The 21,966-nt window shown below is 44.2% G+C and overlaps 1 protein-coding gene across 1 annotated transcript in view; it reads right to left on the reverse strand.

The window, feature by feature from the left end:
- The window catches only part of slc7a5 (solute carrier family 7 member 5), a 33,037-nt gene extending 11,761 nt beyond the window's left edge, over positions 1–21,276 (reverse strand). The window contains exons 1-5 of the mRNA XM_075470719.1: positions 20,369–21,276; positions 17,071–17,196; positions 2,793–2,898; positions 2,578–2,622; positions 1,824–1,947 (exon numbers count right to left, since the gene is read on the reverse strand). Coding sequence (XP_075326834.1) covers positions 1,824–1,947; positions 2,578–2,622; positions 2,793–2,898; positions 17,071–17,196; positions 20,369–20,924 — 957 coding nt within the window. The 5' untranslated portion in view covers positions 20,925–21,276. The remainder of the gene's footprint in view (positions 1–1,823; positions 1,948–2,577; positions 2,623–2,792; positions 2,899–17,070; positions 17,197–20,368) is intronic.
- Between the last annotated feature and the right edge of the window lie 690 nt (positions 21,277–21,966).

Genomic DNA, 21,966 nt, shown 5'->3' on the forward strand with positions numbered 1-21,966 from the left:
GCTCCCTAAAGACAAAGGAGGTGTGGCTTCAACAAGCCTCGAGGAGTTTTTTTTATGCCGTACAAATCAGAGCCCTGATATATTGGTGCAACAATGAGTATTTTTCAAGATGGAAAAGTATAGAAATAGAGCAGACGGACGCTGAAGTACGAAAGTTGATCGCAAATAAAGGCCTGCTGGGAAAATTAGGTAAACAATTAGATATAATAACCAAAAGTACACTTGAAATATGGAATACTGTTGTTGAGAGGTATAAACTAGAGAAATAAATAAAAGATTTTGAGCTGGCTTGCGTCTGATGAATGGTTTATACCCGGGATAAATGATAAAGGGTTTAAACAATGAAAAGGGATCACAGCAATATGTACGATGGTTGAACGAGGCAAGCTGCAGAGTTTTGAGAAGTTGAGGGGCAGATTTGGATTAGACCAACATGAACAATATCGCTACCTGCAAATAAAAGACTATTATGAGAAGGAGATAAAAACTGACACTGATAGTTAAGTTATTGAGGTATTTCGAGGCTTATGAAGGTAAAAAATGCAGAGTAATCTCAGTTCATATAGAAGTTTGATGTCATGCAGAAAGTGGGAAAAGGAAAAAATGGGAAAAGGAATTTTAAAAGAACAAATAACTGAGGAAGAGTTGTTTAATATCTGGAAAACGCACGTCCACTGGCTCCAGGATCTGGAGAGAATTCAACTGGAATAATATGCTCAGATTCTTTATAACCCCAAAGATTAGGAAAGGAGTGGCGTCTATCCGTGCTGGAGAGCATGTGGTCACATGGATGCTGACCATGCACACATATTCTGGTCCTGCCAAACGTTAAAAGGATGCTGGGACAAACTATGGAGGGGTTTATGAAACAATAATAGGATATAAGATACCAAAAACATGTAAAATACTCGACTTGGGGAATTTAACACGAGACATAATGCAAAGAGAGGATGAGGATCTTGTTAAAGCGCTGCTATCAGACAGTAAAACAATGATTAGGAGAATGTGGTATAAAGTAGACCCACCGGCTGAGGAGCAGTGGATGTGGAGAAATGGAGAAAATCACAAACAAACTGAGACTACAAGAGGCAGTTACACTGTAACTGTTGAAAGAAAAATAAGTAAAAAAAATATAAATATAATTATTATTATTGTAATTATTATATAATATAAAATAATATAATAATATAATTATAAAATAATATTATAAATGATAAAAAATAAGTAAAAAATAAAAAAAACACGTCACATCCAGGCACTGGATAATAAGGACGTTGATACAAGGATGATTGTTTAACTATGTATGTACGATGTGCCCTGACACTAACTGTTGAGATGAAAAATAAGTTAAAAAAAGTATTATTATTATATAAATTAATAATATAAATAATATAATCATAAAATAATATTATAAATAATAAAAAATAAGTAAAAAAAACAAATAAAAACACGTAACATCCAGGCAGAGCCGCTGGACTCTGTCAGATCTTTTATCTGAAGGAGCTGATATGGATCCTTAAATAAAACCACTTCCTGTGGATGTGTGACGCTCAGCAACACTAACTTCCTGTTTCTACAGCTGTGGCGTTTTCTCTTATTGGACCTGATCCAAACGAGCAGCTAATGTGTCGGTTCAGTCCAGAGGGAACGTTGCGAGACGAGAAAAATAAAAAGTCTTCACTGTGGCCACTCAGAGTCCGTTTCAACTCCTTAAAACTCGACTCATTTCTGCCAAGTTTCTGCAGGAAAGAGGATTTTTTTTCTCCTGCAGATCATGGGAAAGAGCAGCATTTACGACCTCAGCTGGAAGCGTGCGCACTCACCACGGCGACGGCCTCCGAGACGAGCATCTGTTCGGGGGAGAGCGTGGTGAAATACGCCAGGTTGGTGAGAACGTACACCACCGTCACGATGGGCAGAGAGATGATGATGGCTCGGGGAAGGTTTCTGACGAGGACACACAAACCGGGTCACAGCTTTCTATCCATCTTCTGCTAACAAGTCACGCTTTTAAAGGGACAGTTCGCCTCTTCTGACATGAAGCTGTATGACATCCCATATCAGCAACATCATTTATGAACATCTTCTTACCCCCTGCTGCGTCCTGTGAGCAGAGCTCCAGCCTCGTTTTGGTGTTGATGAAGGTAGTCCGGCTAGTTGGCTGGGGTTTAAAAAATAAAGCGTTTTGCTTCTCAAAACAATATGCGTTCAACAGAGTAATACATTTACATCACAAAATGGTTCTCCAGGAAAAAGTCAGACCTCACAATCTCTTGGCCCTATTTTCTCTCCCTTCGTATCACTGCCTGCTGCCGACAGCCGCGCCTGTTACGGTGTTTGCTGCTCGGTCTGCACAGTTTACACAGCAGGCAGCAAAACGCTTTATTTTTTAAACCCCAGCCAACTAGCCGGACTACCTTCATCAACACCAAAACGAGGCTGGAACTCTGCTCACAGGACGCAGCAGGGGGTAAGAAGATGTTCAGAAATGATGTTGCTGATATGGGATGTCACACAGCTTCATGTCAAAAGAGGCGAACTGTCCCTTTAACATTCACAAACACTTGTGCAGCTTACTTGAAAGGCTCGATCATCTCCTCTGTGACAAAATTCAAGTAGTTCCTGGAAGCAGAAGAGAGAGTAAAACACATTTTATCTTGCAGAACTGGTCTGAATATGTCTAAGAATTAAAAAAAATGGGGGGACTGGTGTGGGTGTATTAGAGAGAGACTTGATCAATAATTCAGTTTCAGTCAGTCTGATCAAAGAGGCGGGTCGATATGCTGACTCACCAGCCACCATACGCAAACAGGCCGCTGTAGAGCGCCAGCCCGATGTTGCCAAACTCATAATTTGACCCCTTGAAGGAATTTTCTGGAAGCAGCCGGTCTGTATCACCTGGAAACAAACAAAAAAAAGGAAAAGAATGGAATCAGACCAGAAAGAAGCTCCGAACCTTCCTTCTGTGTCGTTGCTCTGCAGGTTTAACATCATGGAGATTCATAATATTCAGCTTTAGTCCGTCTCTGCGTGCGGATCAGTGGACCGAAGAGTTAATCTGGGCCGATAAGAGGCCCAGACTGAGCTCAAAGAGGAGACTCCAGTCTCTTCTGGAGCCTTGATTAAAGGATCATTTCACTTTATTTTGACTTGGCAGGGATATTTCCCTCTAAAGATATGACCCAGGAAGCCACAGCAGATATTTTAGAGGCTCCATCTCTGCACGTTTTGCCCAAACATGCAGAATTTTAATAACCAACAATTAGGGCTGGGTGAGTTAACTCGTTAATTATTTAACGCCGATAAATATTTTGTCGAGCATTATTGTAAAAGTGTGTTGCTCACAGGCTTTTATTCTGTAAAAGTCTGTCGCTCACAGGCTTTTATTTTGTAAAAGTCTGTCGCTCACAGGCTTTTATTTTGTAAAAGTCTGTTGCTCACAGGCTTTTATTTTGTAAAAGTCTGTCGCTCACAGGCTTTTATTTTGTAAAAGTCTGTCGCTCACAGGCTTTTATTTTGTAAAAGTCTGTCGCTCACAGGCTTTTATTCTGTAAAAGTCTGTTGCTCACAGGCTTTTATTTTGTAAAAGTCTGTCACTCACAGGCTTTTATTTTGTAAAAGTCTGTCACTCACAGGCTTTTATTTTGTAAAAGTCTGCTGCTGTCTGCTGTGGAACAGGAAAAGAAAGTAATCGGCGGATCCACCAAACATGGAGAAGGGTACGGAACTTTTACTCGGCCATTTTCATGTTAAAGTTCTTCCAGACGGCGGAGTCGACAGAACCAAAGTCATCTGTAAACACTGCCAAGTTGAATTGTCTTCTCAGCGTAGTAGTTCCAGTCTAAAATATCACTTAAAGGCAAAACACACAACTGATAGCAGCAAGTCATTCAAGGAAACAGACAGTGGAGCGAGGCTTCTACATAAAAACTACAGAAAGATGCTGATGTTAAAAGTGTGTTTGCACAACAAATGTTATGGCACTTTCATTCATATGGCAGCACATTTAAAATAAAGCTAAATGCTAAAAGCTATACACTACTTTTGGATTCATTTTTGGAGAGAATGTCTGTTTAGCTGCTGTTTGCTGATGAGACGCGCCTCCAGTTTTGGACCCGCTTCATGCGTTAAGCAGCCGGAGGCGCTGGCACCACGCATGGCAGGCCGGGGTTCAAACACCAGCATTTAGTCTCAGTTGCTTAGCCGCTGGAAGGATTTAGGAGGTTTGCTTCTCTGCTGGTTTTGAGGGAATCTGGGCCACATTCCTGCTCCCCTCAGCACTCGCGGACATTCTCAGACACGGTGACGGTTACTAAACCAACAGCTCCTGGCAGTGTTGGTACAGGGAGGGTTCGCCCTAAGCCGGCGTGGGAAACAGCCGGGTAACCGCGGCGTCTTTCTGGGGCGGGCGCTGCGTTATCAGACAGGTGTGTTCCCCACCTGGCCAGCGCTGCTCCACGGGTTTGTGAGGCTCCGTTATCATGACAACGTGAGGGCGATGCTGCAGTTCCAAAACATTTTAAAGGAAACACTTTGCAATTACAAACTTGAAAGATCCTGATTGTAGATTAGTCGATTAGATAATTAAAAATGATCTAATAGTTTATGTGACCGACCCAAATACGGGACTACAGGAGGAGGGGGTGGATTCCAAAGGCTTTAACAGTGAACTTAACCAGAAAGAAACTGGACTGACGGGAGCCGAAGGTTCCACTTCATCTTCAAACAAACACCACGAAACGATCCGCACAACGTAAAGTAAGGAGTTCATGCACAGAAGGAGCAATGTGAGCGTAGAAACCAGGCTGGGCAGGCAGCAAGAGCAGCCCAGGTGGCAAAGAGGAGAGAGAAGTCAACAGGAAGCAAGGAAACGGAATTTAACTGGAATATAAAACCTTCAAACATAGGCTGTGTTCGAAACCACATACTACATACTGCATACTCATCGATCAGACAGTATGCAGAGTGTTTACCCACAATGCATTGCGCTCCTGCCCGAGCCGAAATCAGCCGCCCTGAAGCTGATTTCGCTTAAGCTCTAAACTCTGTAAACTTTAGCAACATTTGAAACATTTTCAGGTGAGAAAGTAGTCGTTTAGATCCCCAACGTGTTGAAAACCTGACAAAATACCGGCTGTTTACAATTTTGTTCCCACGAATTCGGCGCTACTAAAGCTAGCCGCAGTGAGCAACGCACTTCCGGTTATTTTCACAAAATAAAATACCCGTTGCCTTTTATCATAGGGAAAGCCATTACCATACAATTGGTGCTTTTGTTTTGAAAACAGGAAGTGAACCTACCCTCGTTGTAGCTAGCTTGAAACTACCGTTTTGACAGGAAATGACGATCAGCGACGTCACGTTACGTTGCATCTTGGGTAGTTTGAGTATGAGTAGTAACCTCATGATGCATACCCAACATTTCAGAGAATCTAGTATGCATCCGGGAACTTCTCGCTTACTCAAACTCGCATACTAACTCAAAAAGTTAGTATGAGTAGTAGGAGAAGTATGCGGTTTCGAACACAGCCTGAGATACAGGAAGCCGTGCTTCTCTTATTGGTGCAGTGGGAGGATTCCACTCTGAAACACGTCGAGCTGCTGTGTGAACCGCTTCAAGATGTGGAGAGCTCGCTTTACTTAAGGCCCTGTCACACTGTTGCGTATGAGAGAAGCATATGAGTTGCGTATGAAAATTATCACTCATACGCTGGTATACGCTGACATACGCCAGGGGAACGTTAGGCATAGGTTGTACACGTTTCAAGCACGCTGGCATACGCTGAGGCAGAAATAAATTTTTGAACATGCTCAAAACTTTTGTGCGTATGGTTAATACGCTAAGCATACGCTAGGCATACGCTGAATACGCTAGAGGTACGATATAGGTACGTTACTGATAGGTCGAGAACGCTGGACATAAATTGCCATATGTTGGCGTGAAGGTGTACCGTACAGCTAGCGTATTTATAGCCTCCGCCCGTCTGCCGCCTCCATCTCCGCCCAGGCAACCGACGATTCACGGGAGCGGTCAGGAGGAGGAGTTGGGGATCTTGATCGCTCAGAAGCATGTAACTCATCAGCCGCAGGTGCATCAGGCATTTCAGCAGGTTTGGGTGAGAATGATTCTTGTGTTTTTTTTGCCTTTTCCTCGGCCCAGGGCCCGGGCAAATGACAATTGCTTCTTGGGAGGCATGATCGAGATGAATGTCTCGAGAGATGTTGATAGCGCGTCGTCTACTGCAATAATGGAGCAATGTGGAAAGGCTGCTGATATAGGCGCGTTGAAACGTACGCTGGGCATGCGCAGTTCATATGCTACTCATACGCTAGTCATTCTTTATTTTCAAGGACTTTTCGTGCGTATGAAAATTATATTATTAATTTTTTATACGCAGCTTCTCTCATATGCAACAGTGTGACAGGGCCATTAACCCTGGAAAACACTGATGTTTGTATGAACTCCTTTAGGTTACCATGGGATGCAGAATAAGAAGGTAATAAGATGTTGTGGCATGAGGACGACATGGAGCTTCACTGGGAAACTTTGAGTGTTTCTCCTCCAAACAGTGCGGTCGACGGATTGAGAACGCAGGAGCTAATCTGATTACTCTGCTCTCTAATCTGAGACACCAGCGGACTCTGACCGCACGGCTCCATTAAAACACATGCAAAAAATGCTTCTGCTGCAGGAAAACCTGCCCGACACAGTTCTAGGCTCAACTGTAAAACACAGTGTGCATGAAACCATCTGCACAGACGCTCAAAATGATTCAAGATTCAACGTGCCCCCTCTGATTTATTCTACTTTCCATAAACACAAGAAAACTGTCAAATAAGGGTAACAAATAACTGGGATTACAGCTCCTCCAGTGAAGCTCTCCTAAAGAAGGTACAGTCGGCAACCAATCAGGAGGCAGGAATGCACGTCTGTGTTGCTATGATCACAACCATAAACAGTCATCAGAGGCAGCGTGATGACAAAGGCGGGCGGGCAAGGCTTAACTGAAGCCTCAGACTAAACACCAAAACAGGAACCACTCTTAAAAAAGGGACTAAAAGTACAAATGGCTAGAATTAAACTTCATGTTCCAGCAACAAAGCAACAAAGCAAAGCGGCTCGACTTGTGCAGACTATGATCCGCTGGTGAATGAAAGCAAAGAAACAAAGAGCTGTTAGAGCTTGTTTGATAGTTACTGCAGTGGGATGAATCCAGTTTGATCCCCTGAAGCCGAGCGACAAGAGACAAAAATGTTCAGGTGGAAGAACAGAAAGCTGCATCATTTCTGCTCATTTTAATAGTTCAGGCCCACTTCTGTGCAGAGGCCAACAGCAAATAAAGCTACCAGAGGGATGCTGAAGCACCTGTTTGGGCTTTAATTTGGCTTCGTTTTTAAATTAAGGAATTGTTCTAATTGGCTTTGTTCTTAGCTGTACTTTTCCACGATACACACGATATATGACCTTAAAGGATCCAGGCATACTGAGACAAAACAATTAGCCTGGGAAAGCAGGTGCAAGATTCACCCACACATTATTTGGCTTATTCAGAGAATATAACGAAGCATGTTGAACCTACTCATGTCCAATCGGTCGAGTGTGAGTCGAACCTATGAGGCTATAAATGCAAATGATACCCGGAAATCGAGGCTCGGTCAGACGGATTTCCTGCGAGAGGTCTGTTGTACTGGGTCCAGCGCTGATATACTTCACTTGTTACCACCAATAAACACTTTATTTAACTTGAGATTCCTCCGGCTTGTTCTTGAGCTTCCAATGAAAGAATCGAGCTAACAGAATCGTGTTTTTTAATCCTCATTTCAGTCTCCTGTGACACTGGATGTCTTACTCTGCACATCCGGCCTGACAGCACATCTAAAGTCTTTCCTTTATTAGCTGCCTGATGAAGCTGCTGTTTTTGATTCACGTTTGGAAGAAACGGTGAACAGAAACAATCAAAAAGCTTTTTTAAACGTCCCCTAACGCAGTGGTTCCCAAACTGTGGTACGCGTACCCCTAGTGGTATGCGGAGGTACTGCAGGGGGTACGCGGCGCACGGGGAGTTTTTATTTTTTTATTTATTAAGGCGTCACACTTTTATGGAGGACTGTTTATGAAGGAGACTCCAGTTTTGTGATGAATATTACATGAGTTAGGCCTGTTAATGTAGTCTTAAAAAAAAAGAGAAATGTTACTTGTTTAAGTTAGATAACAAAGGAAGATTATTTTGATTTGATATTTTGGTTAATTATTTATATTTCAAGAAAATGTTTTTTTTTCTTATGTTGAATTCAACTGAGGTTAAAAAAAAGAGAGAAAGCCTGAGAATTTTATGTTAAAGTTAAGGATATTAAATAAAATGATTTTCATGTAATAACCACTGTGTTGCTCTACTTTTGGAGAATCATCGCACGCGTTGTATGTGTGAGGGGGTACTCAGGCCAAAAAAGGTTGGGAAACACTGCCCTAACGTGCACGGATAATGCATACACTTACTTCAGGTGCTTTTAACTTGTTTCAAAGTAGACTTGAAGCACATTAGAGGGAATATAAAGTATTTGGGGAATCTCTCTGGCTTGTTAGAGATTAAAATGACATAACTCAGCAGCTGTTTGTGGTTCCAGATGTGCTAAAACAACCCAAGAGCCCTTTATTGGATGTCCACCACGGTTGTTTTGTTTTTTTTTACTCCAGTTAGGACAGCTACTTCTTCTACTGAATTACAACAGCTTAAACCAAACAATGGAAACCTACTTTTATTCATTTCAGTGGGTTTTTTGGTGTCTTTTCCAAAAAGATGGCTTCAGGTTTGCTCCACCAAGAGAAAATGTGCATCAAGCATGTTCAGAGTCGCTTGGTTTGATGCGAAGAAACTACGTTTCACACGGCTGGAAAAGACAGAAAGGTTTTCGATAACCAGACACAAACCAAACCGGCCTGCCGGACTCCTGGAGATGTCTTTCATCAGTCCTTTCTGTGTCGTTAGCAGGTGTTTAACGTGTTTATTCCTGGTTAGAGGACACAGCTAATCTATTTTTAGACTTTAAACACTCTGTGGGGTCACATGGCACTGAAAGGATCGGATTATTGGCTAAATTACAATAAGACTGAGTTATTAAGTTCATTATTCATTAAGTTATTAAGCTCCTGTCAGCATTGTTTGTTTTAATGACTTACTGTTGCTAACACCGGCTAACATCTGCTTTTTGAGCTCAATGGGAACATGTTTAATCAACATTCAGCTCTGTGTCTACTACCTCTGCTGTAGACGCCGGTATTTATCAGCTTCGGCTCTGATCGGCATTGATAGGAGCACCCAGATGTTACGTAATGATTTTCAATAAGGGTGCTGCGCTCACGGCCGTAGGAGTGGGCACAGCTAACTTTTCTTGCTGAAACACTAATTTAACCCCGTAATCTCTCTCGCGGAAGCTCTGAAACAGCAGCAACTCACTCAGTGGGGTCACATGGCCCTGAAAGGATCGGATTATTGGCTAAATTACAATCAGACTGAGTTATTAAGTGCATGTAGACACCTTAATCTGACTAAGAATTGGATCGGATTCAGACCCCGAGATAACTGGGTTAAAGTCACTCTAAACCTGCTTGTAGACGCTGAAGCTCGTGGTGAATCAGACTTTGCGTTCTGCGCATGCTCCAGATGTTTTCCCGGGGTCGTGACCCGGAAGTCAAAGGAGACGATATTCCTGTTGTTGTCGCCGTCAGAAAGAAACAAACAACGCGATGGAGAATGCTCCGTTGGGCATCGAGTTTGTGCAACAAGCAGCTCATCACAGACCAAATGTAGAGGGACGTAGCTTCATCTGGCTCTGCGTTCTCCATCTTTCTCCAATGCCTGAGTTTGTTGTTGTTGTTGGTGGTGAAGAGGTCAACAGGAAGTGGCTCTATTAGCAACAGTTGGAATGGGCACAGCGCCACCTATCATACCGGGGTATGACACGCTTTGTGCCTCTGATACCGTTCATTCACCGCCATATATCCAAGGAGAATTACCCTTAATAACGCAGTCTGATTGTAATTTAGCCAATAATCTGATCCTTTCAGAGCCATGTGACTAGGGATGGGAATCGAAAACCGGTTCTTGTTGAGAACCGGTTCCCAGTGTTTCAATTCCTTGGAATCGTTTGCCGATTTTGCAAACGATTCCCTTATCGATTCCAGTGGGCGCGAATGATGTCACCACGCAACGTTGCGTGGCGAGTCCAGTGCAGTCTACAGTAAACATGGCGCCCAAGCGCTCGAAAGTTTGATTACTCATCCCTAAAAAAGACGACAACAGGGCAACTTACAAAGTGAATATTTCACCAAAGGGAGGAAATACTACCAACATGCAATAACTATGAATGAATGATTAACGTTGGTGAATCTGAACCCAGCAACGTTAGCAACATTAGCATGTCCTCGGCTAACACTGCAGGTAACTAACTAACAAACACTGCCTATCATGTTAGCACCATTTGCCTCATTGTAAAAGCTGCAGTTAGTAACGGTTAAGGTTAAATGAATGCCTTCTCAGGCATTACATTTAGATGAAATCATGAGAGACAGAGCCTGACTGGCTCAGAGCCAGAGGCTGGTGGTACTACCCCCAGTTCACCTCTACCTCCAGCTTCTCCTTTCACCAGAGCAGGAAGAGTTCAATTACCCAGGCCAGGATAGACCAATGTGGACCTCACCGTTGTTGGGTTTGTGAGGTCATGACTCGTGCTACTTCTAAACTAAACAAAGTTGATGCTAATCGACCGGTTTGTTGTCCTTTTTCTCCAAATGAGAATCGATAAGGGAACCGATAAAGAACCGAATCGTTAAGCAGAATCAAAAATGGAATTGGAATCGTAAAAATCTTATCAATCCCCATCCCTACATGTGACCCCACTGACAGACAGAAACACGGCAATCGGTTAGAGGACGACGCCGCACACGTTCCTCCAGCTGTTGTTTAAGCACTTATTTTAATTTCTCCTCTGGCCTCTTGCTGCTCACCTGCCAAAGCAAACCCCCCCCACCGTCTCACCTTCCGTCCCTCCTGACCTCCCTATCGAACACTTCCACCCACAGTTGAGGCCCTGAGTGCCCACCAGTCAGCTGATCCGAGCCCTGTGACCTCCCACCTCTGCACAAACAGGCGGTCTGTCCCTTCCTTCAGCATGCAGAGCGTCCAGGCTTCACACAGGGTGAAGCTCACAGACAGCAGAGGACTCGTGGGTTCGTCTCGTTAAACGTAGCCCATCTGATCTATTTTTTTTTTTTTTTTCCCCCAGAAGGCCGGCGTGAGCAGGCCGGAGTCGGATAGCAGAAAACAGAAAGCTGACCTACTTCTGAACAAACATGCAGAAGTTAATTGAACTTCACAACAAGAATTTGACAGAGTAATGGCAACTGTAAAGGAACATGTATAAATCATCACCAGCTCCCTTCAAAAGCATGTTAACAGCAGCATCCAGAGCAAACCGGTCTGAAGCTGCAGCTAAATTCTTACTTTGGAGGAGACTGTAAATAAATCAAAGCACCTAAATGCTTTTTTTTTTTTTTTTTTTTTTTTTTAAATCAGAATGTCTCAATCTGTTTACTACGGAAGCCCAGAGTGGACGTGGTACGTCTAAACCTTTTTTTGATGGTTTTCTCGAGATAATGAGTGAATTCACAGATGGTTTTTGAGGCCTCTTTTCTCCCCAGTCCGCCCCTGTTTACATGTGTTTATATGTATTTATATGTGTTTATATGTGTTTATATGTCTTTATATGTGTTTATATGTATGTGTTTATTTGTATTTTTATGGGTTTATATGTATTTATATGCATTTATATGTCTTTATATGTGTTTATATGTCTTTATATGTGTTTATATGTATGTGTATGTGTTTATTTGTTTGTCTTGAATAGATAACTTTCATATCAGCCCGCGTCCTTTAAGGAGACGGCCGGCTCGACTGCAGCTCAGCAGGCGTTTACACCTCAGTGATCCTGCTGATATAGTCGACTTCATCAGTGACCAGCTGAGGGGACCAGGCCGTCTCCATGGTTACTGAATGATGCACGAGAGGTGCCGTTATCGTTTTCTCGAGAAAACGAAATGCTCGGCACACCAGCAGGATTTGCTTTGTGCAGAATTGTTACACAAACGCTCCACATTCCACGTTTGATTCATAGGCTACTTTATTCAGTTTTCAATGAAAGATGGGTAAAAACCTTTGCCAGAAACACATATAAACACATATATACAGGGGCGGACTGGGGAGAAAAAGTGGCCTCGAAAACCATCGGTAAATTAACTCGTTATTGAGAAAACCATAAAAAAAAAAGTTTATGCGTACCACGTCCGCTCTGGGCTTCCGTAGTTTACGCTTTGACAGTTCAGTAAAGTTATCAGTTGTAGTTAAACTGCTGAACCTTGCAGCATGACTGGAGTTAACGTTCGCTGTTAGTTTAGAGGTGGAGGGGTGATATCTGGGCTCAGAGTTCCAGGCAGAGGAGCACATCTTCCTTTAAAAAGGACCAGACGAAACACTCCGTGTTATCTGTGCGCTTGTTGAATCCTCTTTCAGAGGCTTCGCCTCGGCATGTTTCGTCTTCCACCGCCGCTGTTGTGGTTTAATGTTTAAAGGTAGGGAAGGAGATCCTGGATTCTGAGTCCAGCGAAGCTGCATTTTGAAAATACACCGGTCAAAAGTCCCAACCCTTTTCTTCACTTTCCCCCCGAAGCCACGCCTCTAGAGTACATGAACGTGCACGAAGGTGCACGAGCGCTGTTCTGACAGCAAGCATCGATCGTTGCCGTATTTAGTGTATGCTAACTATACGTTTAATAATGCTAGGTGCTAGCCAAGCTGGCTCTAGTTTAGCTTCCTGCCAAGCTTCTGGACGCGTAATTCGTTCACGGAGCAGGGTACGCGCACAGGGGGAAGGAGGGGGAGGGAGGAGCAGATTGCAGTTTGATAGACGCATCAGAATCCAATCATTGTGAACGGTCCGTTCACAATGATTGGATACTGATTTTCCTAGATTGTACGTTCTAGAGGCCACTAAAACTTTTCATTTTTGTGTCAAAACTTTTAATTAATTGGTTGCAATGGGGGTGTGAAGAGTATTTCAAGCAATATGTAAAAAAATGCTCCAGAAAAAGATCCCCTACCCTGCCTTTAAGGTCTACGCTCACCCGCTCGAAGGCTTCTCCACCAACAGAACGGTAGCACAGAGCTACCACGTCCCCTCCGATGTTTAGCAGCAGTTTCTGCAAAGTGAACCCAGTGAACCGGAGGAGCAGCCCACACTCGCACAGCCGTCCGATTCCCTGAGCCCACTTCCTGTCTCAGTCGTATCAAAAACACTTTCACCGTTTCAGATTACAGTGACCGGGACACAAGCTGCTTGTTCCGTGAACTTTCTGTGCAGACTTTGTAGCTGCTAATGAGCAGAAATCCAAATGAAAGGGGCTGTGTTCTGCTTTAAAGCCATTGTGCGCTCCTCCCGTCTTTGGCTGCACTTCACAACATCCTGCGGCCGTAATGAGAGTTCGGCCCGACTCCAGGAAGCTCGCAGGTTGGGGAGGGGGGGAGGGGTAATCAGGTTGGACCCCCAGCACAAACTCGAAGATGTTAAAGGGACAGTTCGCCTCTTTTGACATGAAGCTGTATGACATCCCATATCAGCAACATCATTTCTGAACATCTTCTTACCCCCTGCTGCGTCCTGTGAGCAGAGTTCCAGCCTCGTTTTGGTGTTGATGAAAGTAGTCCGGCTAGTTGGCTGGGGTTTAAAAAATAAAGCGTTTTCCTTCTCAAAACAATATGCGTTCAACAGAGTAATACATACATCGAGTTTGGCTCTTGAGAAACTGACCTATATTGTTAGAAAGAGGGCTTCTGAATTTTATGATATTTGGAGGATATTTCTGGAACTGTTGTGGGAGAATGAGATAATGAAAATGATTTAATTTGTTGTTGGGAGTGCCCAAGCTGTAACCTACATTTTGAATATTTTTATTTATTTATTATTATTATTTATATATGTGTTTATTTACTTATTTTAAATCATTTGTATTATTTCATATTCATTGTACTCTGCTGACTAATTACTGCAGTTTATTATATATATTTTTTAATCATTTAATTATTATTTTCTTTACTGCCATATGTTTTGGATGTTTAAATTGTTGGATGTTGTTATATAAACATGAAAAATCAATAAATATATGTTTAAAATTTTTTTTTTAAAAAAGAGTAATACATTTGCATCACAAAATCGTTCTCCAGGAAAAAGTCAGACCTCACAATCTCTTGGCCCTATTTTCTCTCCCTTCGTATCACTGCCTGCTGTGCAGACCGAAGCGCAGACCGAGCAGCAAACACCGTAACAGGCGCGGCTGTCGGCAGGCGGCAGCAGGCAGTGATACGAAGGGAGAGAAAATAGGGCCAAGCGATTGTGAGGTCTGACTTTTTCCTGGAGAACCATTTTGTGATGCAAATGTATTACTCTGTTGAACGCATATTGTTTCGAGAAGCAAAACGCTTTATTTTTTAAACCCCAGCCAACTAGCCGGACTACCTTCATCAGCACCAAAACGAGGCTGGAACTCTGCTCACAGGACGCAGCAGGGGGTAAGAAGATGTTCAGAAATGATGCTGCTGATATGGGATGTCACACAGCTTCATGTCAAAAGAGGCGAACTGTCCCTTTAAGGGTTTGTGGGTCTGTGTCATCGCAGCTTCCTGGATTACATAAGTGTTCTCAGTGAAAACTACACTGAACTCCTTCAGACTTCAGAGGAAGTGAGTTTCTGAACTCGAGCCGAATGATTAAAAACATCCCCGACATCTGTGACATAATCAGATCTCAGAATTCCCCATCAGTGGCTGAGGCTGATATGATGTAAGAGGGAGCCAGCAGCCACCTCATGATTCACATCGTGTCACAAACAGACACTGAACCACAACAGCTGGAGGATTTCCTGAGCTTCTGCTGTCGTGCATGCAAAGAAGCAGAGCGAGCTGCCGAGTGTCTGCTGATCGTTTATCTGCTGACACCTGCAGAATCAACCGAAAACCTGTTTACATTCATCTTAAAGGCACAACAGCTAAGCTGCTGCAGGCTAAAGGTCAGACATTGCAGAACTTTAACATCAATTATCACAGTTATGCAGACGATACACAACTTTATGTGTCTGGAGGAAGTAAACACCTGGATGAGAGAGAATTTTCTACAATTAAATGAAGACCAAACTGAGATCATTCTGTTTGGGAGCAGAGAAGAGGGTCAGCGTTGGTAAATATCTTGAGACTCGGGACCATCACTGTAACGCTCTTTTAACTGGACTTCCCACAAAGAGCATTAAACATCTGCAGCTCATCCAGAACGCTGCTGCTGGAGTTTTAACCCGGACTAAGAGATCTGAACACATCACAGCAGCTTTAAAATCTTTACTCTGGCTTCCAGTCAGTCACAGAATAGATTTTAAAAGCCTGCTGATGGTTTCCATCTGTGATCTGTTCAGAGAATATAAAGCCAGCAGAGCTCTTAGATCCAAGGACTCAGGTCAGCTGGTCCAGTCCAGAGTCCAGACTAAACATGGAGAAGCAGCATTTAGCTGTTATGCTGCCAACAAGTGGAACAAACTGCCAGTGGAGATTAAACTTTCACCAAATGGAGACATTTTTAAATCCAGGTTAAAGACATTTCTGTTCTCATGTGTCTATGCATGAAATCTGCACGATATCTTTGGACTTATCTGGACTGTTGCTTGTTTTTAAATTCATTTAAATGATTTTCTTTGTTTCTCTTTATATTCTTTTATGTATTTTTAATGCTTCTTCCACTCCCTGCTGCAATGCTTTTATTTTATGTAAAGCACTTTGAACTGTTCTGTACATGAAATGTTCAACAAATAAACTGGATTTGATTAGTTTTGCATCATCAGCCTCTCTGATGCTCATATGTGACCCGACTGGAACTTAAATAAAGATCCGAAAAGGGTGAAGTTTGCCCTGGAACTGGAGTCTCTTGGATGCAGAATGTGACAGCGGCCCGTCAGGTTCAGCCCAGCGTCTGTCACGCCTCTCTGTGCTTTATGAGTTCAACCTGTTTACCTGAACCACCAGCCTGTCCCTGCACACATGAACAGGAGCGGAACCGAGTTATTAATCAGAGTAAAGACCTCCTGCTGCCTCTGACCTGAGTCCAGCTGAGTTCTCTGCTCAGACGCCGTCTTTGAGCTGCTTTAACGCTGATTCTGTGGTTCTGAAATCAGGATTTTATTAGAGCAGAGCGACAGTCTGGGAACGCTTTCAGTGATTTTCAGTCCCAGTTTCTGACCAAAGAAACAGAAAAACCTGTGAATGAGAGCAGCTTTATGGGGAGTTCAGCTGGATTAATGAACTCTTTAGTGTTTTTACTGGAAGATGCAGAAAGATGGAAGTTTGGAGCTGGACTCACATGTTCAGATGCATTTTAAAAGTCCAGAATTGGTTGAACTGACACAATAATTCATTTCTTCTAGTGTTACGTATGCGTGTTAACTACCGATAACAACAAGTGGGTTTTTTAAGTTAAAAAGAGAAGCTTTTAAGGGCCAAATAACTGCTGCCATGTGGATTCTTTGGTCCTTTGAGCCCACGCTCATTTAAAACTAATTTAAATGAATGAATTTTCCTGTGTGTGGGGGTGTTAATCTGACTGACGGGGGATTGGATGAAGCCTATCAAGCTCAAATCAGGAAAGTGATCGGCATCACATTTATAAATGCTGATCTCAGAGGAAACGCGTCGCTCCTCAAGGTGAAACGAGTCGGTAAAAATGTGATAAATTACACATAATATCAGTCAGAAAGTTGTTCAACCTAAAAAACATCAACTTCTATCAATTTATTTAAGTATTGACTGGTTTTAAATGGGCTAAAAGTGGAATTCTACAGAAAATAACCTTGAATTTGATCTATTTGTCGAACTTGTGCGTCAGCGCTGTTCATCTTTTACTCTTTAAAGGTGAGTTTAGGCCGTTTAAGGTGTTCACGATTAAGAAAAATGCATAAAAAAAACCCAACATGTCGACTTTTACCTTTGCCGATCTCAACAAAGCCGATGATGATGATCATTCCGAGCGCCAGAAGCTTGGCAGCGGCGAAGAAGTCCTGCACTCTGGTGGCCGCCTTCACGCTGTAGCAGTTAACGAATGTCAGCAGGACTGCAGAGAAAAACAGAAACAGAGGCATGAAGGGGCAGCACCCAAAAAAACACAACCTGAAAACAACAACCTGAAAGACACCGCGTCTGCAGCCCGTCGGGCTCTGAAACAAAGGGTTTCATATAGGGCTGGGCAACCATTAACATGTTTAATCTAATTAATCACATGATTTCCCTGATTAATCGCGATTAATCGCATTTGTACGCAAAACCCAAAGATGAATCCAAAAGTAGTGTATAGCTTTTAGCATTTAGTTTTATTTTAAATGTGCTGCCATATGAATGAAAGTGCCATAACATTTGTTGTGCAAACACACTTTTAACATCAGCATCTTTCTGTAGTTTTTATGTAGAAGCCTCGCTCCACTGTCTGTTTCCTTGAATGACTTGCTGCTATCAGTTGTGTGTTTTGCCTTTAAGTGATATTTTAGACTGGAACTACTACGCTGAGAAGACAATTCAACTTGGCAGTGTTTACAGATGACTTTGGTTCTGTCGACTCCGCCGTCTGGAAGAACTTTAAAATGAAAATGGCCGAGTAAAAGTTCCGTACCCTTCTCCATGTTTGGTGGATCCAAAGATTACTTTCTTTTCCTGTTCCACAGCAGACGGCAACAGACTTTTACAAAATAAAAGCCTGTGAGCAGCAGACTTTTACAATAATAAAAGCCTGTGAGCAACAGACTTTTACAATAATAAAATAAATGATAAAACAGGGGTGGTCTGTGGCGTAGTGGGTTGAGCAGGCGCCCCATAGTCCTGGCTGCAGCTGGCCCTGTGCTGCGTGTTGTTCCCCCTCTCTCTGCCCCCTGCTTCCTGTCTCTCTGTTTTTTTTTAAACATGCGTTAACACGCCATAAAATATTTATCGGCGTTAAATAATGAATGTGTTAACGCGATAATAACGAGTTAACTCGCCTAGCCCTGCTTTCCTAACAGGAGCTAACATCTCCAACAGGTAGTTTTTATGCATTAAGTCAAGAAAATAACGTCCCACACTTTGGTGAAGTTATTTAGAGGCAAATATGCTGTTCAACACGAGCACGGCAGCTGGACTCAATCCTTGGCTCTTGGTGGCTTTTGTAATGACAGTTTGTTAGAGAGTAGAGGACCTTTGTGCAACTATAAACAGCTGAATAAATTGTGCCTTTTTGCCTTCGTCTTCCTCCCAACACAACGTGAGCTGCAGAAGAATTCAGAGATGGAAAACAAATTCTTTGGGGGAATAAAAACCCTCCCCTCCTGTCAGTCCTGAGGTACATGTGCACTGCTTGTACTTGCACACACACACTGAAGAGGCCCAAAAAACCCCAGAGCCCATTAAAAGTGATTAACTAAAGCAGCAGGTCTCTTCAAAGCTCCTAAATCAGGTCGGTGCCACAACAGATAGACGAGGCAGCACAATGAGGCTCTATGCAAGGGAGCCCGAGACAAAGGGAGAGAGGCCGCGTACAGTAGAGGGCTGGACACACACTTCTGGCATCCAAACCAACACACAGACGCAGGAAACTCCGACAAAACTTAAAGGGACAGTTCGCAAAACTTAAAGCGACAGCCGCGCCTGTTACGGTGATTGCTGCTCGGTCTGCAAAGCAGGCAGTGATACGAAGGGAGAGAAAATAGGGCCAAGAGATTGTGAGGTCTGACTTTTTCCTGGAGAACCATTTTGTGATGCAAATGTATTACTCTGTTGAACGCATATTGGTTTTGAGAAGCAAGACGCTTTATTTTTTAAACCCCAGCCAACTAGCCGGACTACCTTCATCAACACCAAAACGAGGCTGGAACTCTGCTCACAGGACGCAGCAGGGGGTAAGAAGATGTTCAGAAATGATGTTGCTGATATGGGATGTTACACAGCTTCATGTCAAAAGAGGCGAACTGTCCCTTTAATCAGACACACACCAACGTGAATCCCAGAAAGTCCTACAGAAGGGAAACAAGCTGCAGGAAAACAGCCTCCCGGTTCACATCTTTGTCATGTGGCCTCAGTGCAGATTAGGCCCCGCACACACTTATTAATGCACGTGCACAACCAGAGACAAAGTGTGTGTGCGAGGCGTGTGGCGGTCAAATGCATCGTGTCCCAGCAGAGACAGGCGCTAACTGGCTGAGGCAGCGAGTAAGCCAGAGTTAATCTCGTTAAGGGTCGAAGACAAAGTGCAGAGCAGACGGTGTGTTGGTGAGACGGGGCTGTCAGCTCCATCAGACTGAGGAGGAACGGCAGATTAGAGCCAAACAGATCCACCTCACGCTTATCCGTCACTTTAGTTCACTTCTGTCTCTATAAAGGAGTTTAAATAGATTAAATTCTACTCATTTTACACTTACAGCTTTAAAAAAAAAGATATTTGAAGAGTTTGACACACACACACAACTTAAAATATTTAAATCTACCAACTCAATGCTGCATTTAAACTGTTTTCTGTGTGTTTATGTTCCAGCTGTGTCTGTTTTGAGCACATTCTGACATCTTTGTTGCCTCTGAAGTCTCAGAAAACAACTTGAATCAGAGCAGGAAACATGATGTTCTGCCGACACTGAACATCCCTGAAAATGTGGCTTTCAGGAAGGTTCGGCAGATTAGAGCCCAAACAGATCCACTTACTAATTTTACATTTACAGCTTTAAAAAAAAAAGGTCTTTGAAGAGTTTGAAACACACACACAACTTAAAGCATTTAAATCTACCAACTCAATGCTACATTTAAACTGTTTTCTGTGTGTTTTATGTTCCAGCTGTGTCTGTTCTGAGCACATTCTGACATCTTTGTTGCCTCTAAAGTCTCAGAAAACAACTTGAATCGGAGCAGGAAGCTCGCCATTCTGCCGACACTAAACATCCCTGAAAACGTGGCTTTCAGGAAGCGAATAAAAACTCTTCCTCATCACCGCAGCTGATGTAATCACGCGCCAGTTTTCACCACCATCAAAAGAAAACTGCGCGCGTGGACACGATGTACCGTAGCCTACTATACTTCTGTGAGCGCGCGTGCGCACGGTTGGAAGTGACGGGCGGCCCACGTGCGTCTCAAGAAGGTCTCGTTTAGTTGCGTCAGGTGTCTGACAGGTAAACACAGGAAGTGCAACTCCCGCAAGGTTGCATCATCGGCTCGGCTCGGCCCGGCTCGGCTCGGCCCGGTTCGGCCCGATTCGGCTCGGCTCGGATACTCACGGATGCAGAGGCAGGCCACCAGCTTGGCCCCGGTCTCCGGCACCGGGCACTCGGGGAAGATGGGCTTCAGCAGGTAGGTGGCGAACACGTAGGCGACGATGTACTGCGAGGACGGCCGGATGATGAGCAGCTCGATCCAGAGCTTGAGGAAGGCCGGCAGGGAGCCGTACACCTCCAGGATGTAGGCGTAGTCCCCGCCGGACTTGGTGATGGTGGTGCCCAGCTCCGCGTAGCAGAGCGCGCCCACCGTGGAGAAGACCCCGCACACCGACCACACGATCAGGGACAGACCCACCGAGCCCGCCTCCTTCACCACGCCGGTCGGCGTGACGAAGATGCCCGAGCCGATGATGGTGCCCACGATGATGGCCACGCCGTTCACCAGGGTGATGGTCCTCTTCAGGGCGACCCCATCCTCTCCTCCGGCCGCCGCCGCGGGGACCCCGCCGGCGTCTCCTCCCGGCGTCCCGGCCGGGCTGGAGCCCGGGGACAGCATCCTCTCCGTCACCTGCTTCTCCTCCGAGGAGTTGGAGTTTCTCTTCTTCAACGCGGACATGGCTGGCACAGTTTCCTCCTGGTTCTTCCTCTCTCTCAGTCCGCCTCGGTCCGGGGGAGAGTGATGCTCAGGCCGGGCTCAGCCACGAGGGTGCGCGGTGTGTGTGTGAGTGATGGTGTGAGTCAGAGCGGCGTGGCTCGCCCGTTTCTTTCAGTGTACAAAGAGGCTGTGGAAATGGGCATGATGTCCCTCCTCCGTTAAAGGACTGCCCCCCGAGTTCAGCCCCGTAACGAATAATAAACCGGCTTTTTGCTCTTTCCTGCGCCCTAGCGGCGGAGCTGCGCTACTGCGTCGCCGCGCCTCAGCATCCGCCGGCGGCCTGAGTTCTGAGGTACCCAGACCCCCCTTTGTGATGGGAAACAAACAAGGAAACAGCGGAGAGAAGAACCGCAACAAGGCTGCAGGAGTGTTTTTACCAGGAAAACTCAAACCAGCTGGACCGGTTTTATGGCGTCTGTGACTCAGACTGCGCAAGTAGATCTGTGAATACAGATCCTCAAACTGTGAATACAGATCCTCAAACTGTGAATACAGATCCTCAAACTGTTGCTTAAGTCAGTGTGTTTGATCCCATCCGAGTCAGAACTCTGCAGCAGATGCTTTACACCCTATTCAGAACCTTTAAAGTGAAACACCTGAATATCACCGAGGTGTCTCCAGCTGTTTCGGTGTTTGACTGCAATAAAACTTATAAATAGATTAAAAGGGATCTTCCAAATTCCTCTGAAATTCACACCAAACATCCACAAAACTGAGGGAAGCAAAGGGGGCGGGGCCTATCCCAGCTGATTCAAATGAATGGATCCTGATCAGGTGAGCTTGATAATGAGTTGATCATTTGAATCAGTTGTGCTGGAGGAGGGAAACATGGGCTGTGTTCGAAACCGCATACTTCTCCTACTAACTTTTTGAGTTAGTATGCGAGTTTGAGTAAGCGAGAAGTTCCCGGATGCATACTAGATTCTCTGAAATGTTGGGTATGCATCATGAGGTTACTACTCGTACTCAAACTACCCAAGATGCAACGCTCTGCATACTGTCT

The sequence above is a fragment of the Odontesthes bonariensis genome, chromosome 7 (assembly GCF_027942865.1).
Source record: "Odontesthes bonariensis isolate fOdoBon6 chromosome 7, fOdoBon6.hap1, whole genome shotgun sequence".
NCBI classification, from domain to species: domain Eukaryota; kingdom Metazoa; phylum Chordata; class Actinopteri; order Atheriniformes; family Atherinopsidae; genus Odontesthes; species Odontesthes bonariensis.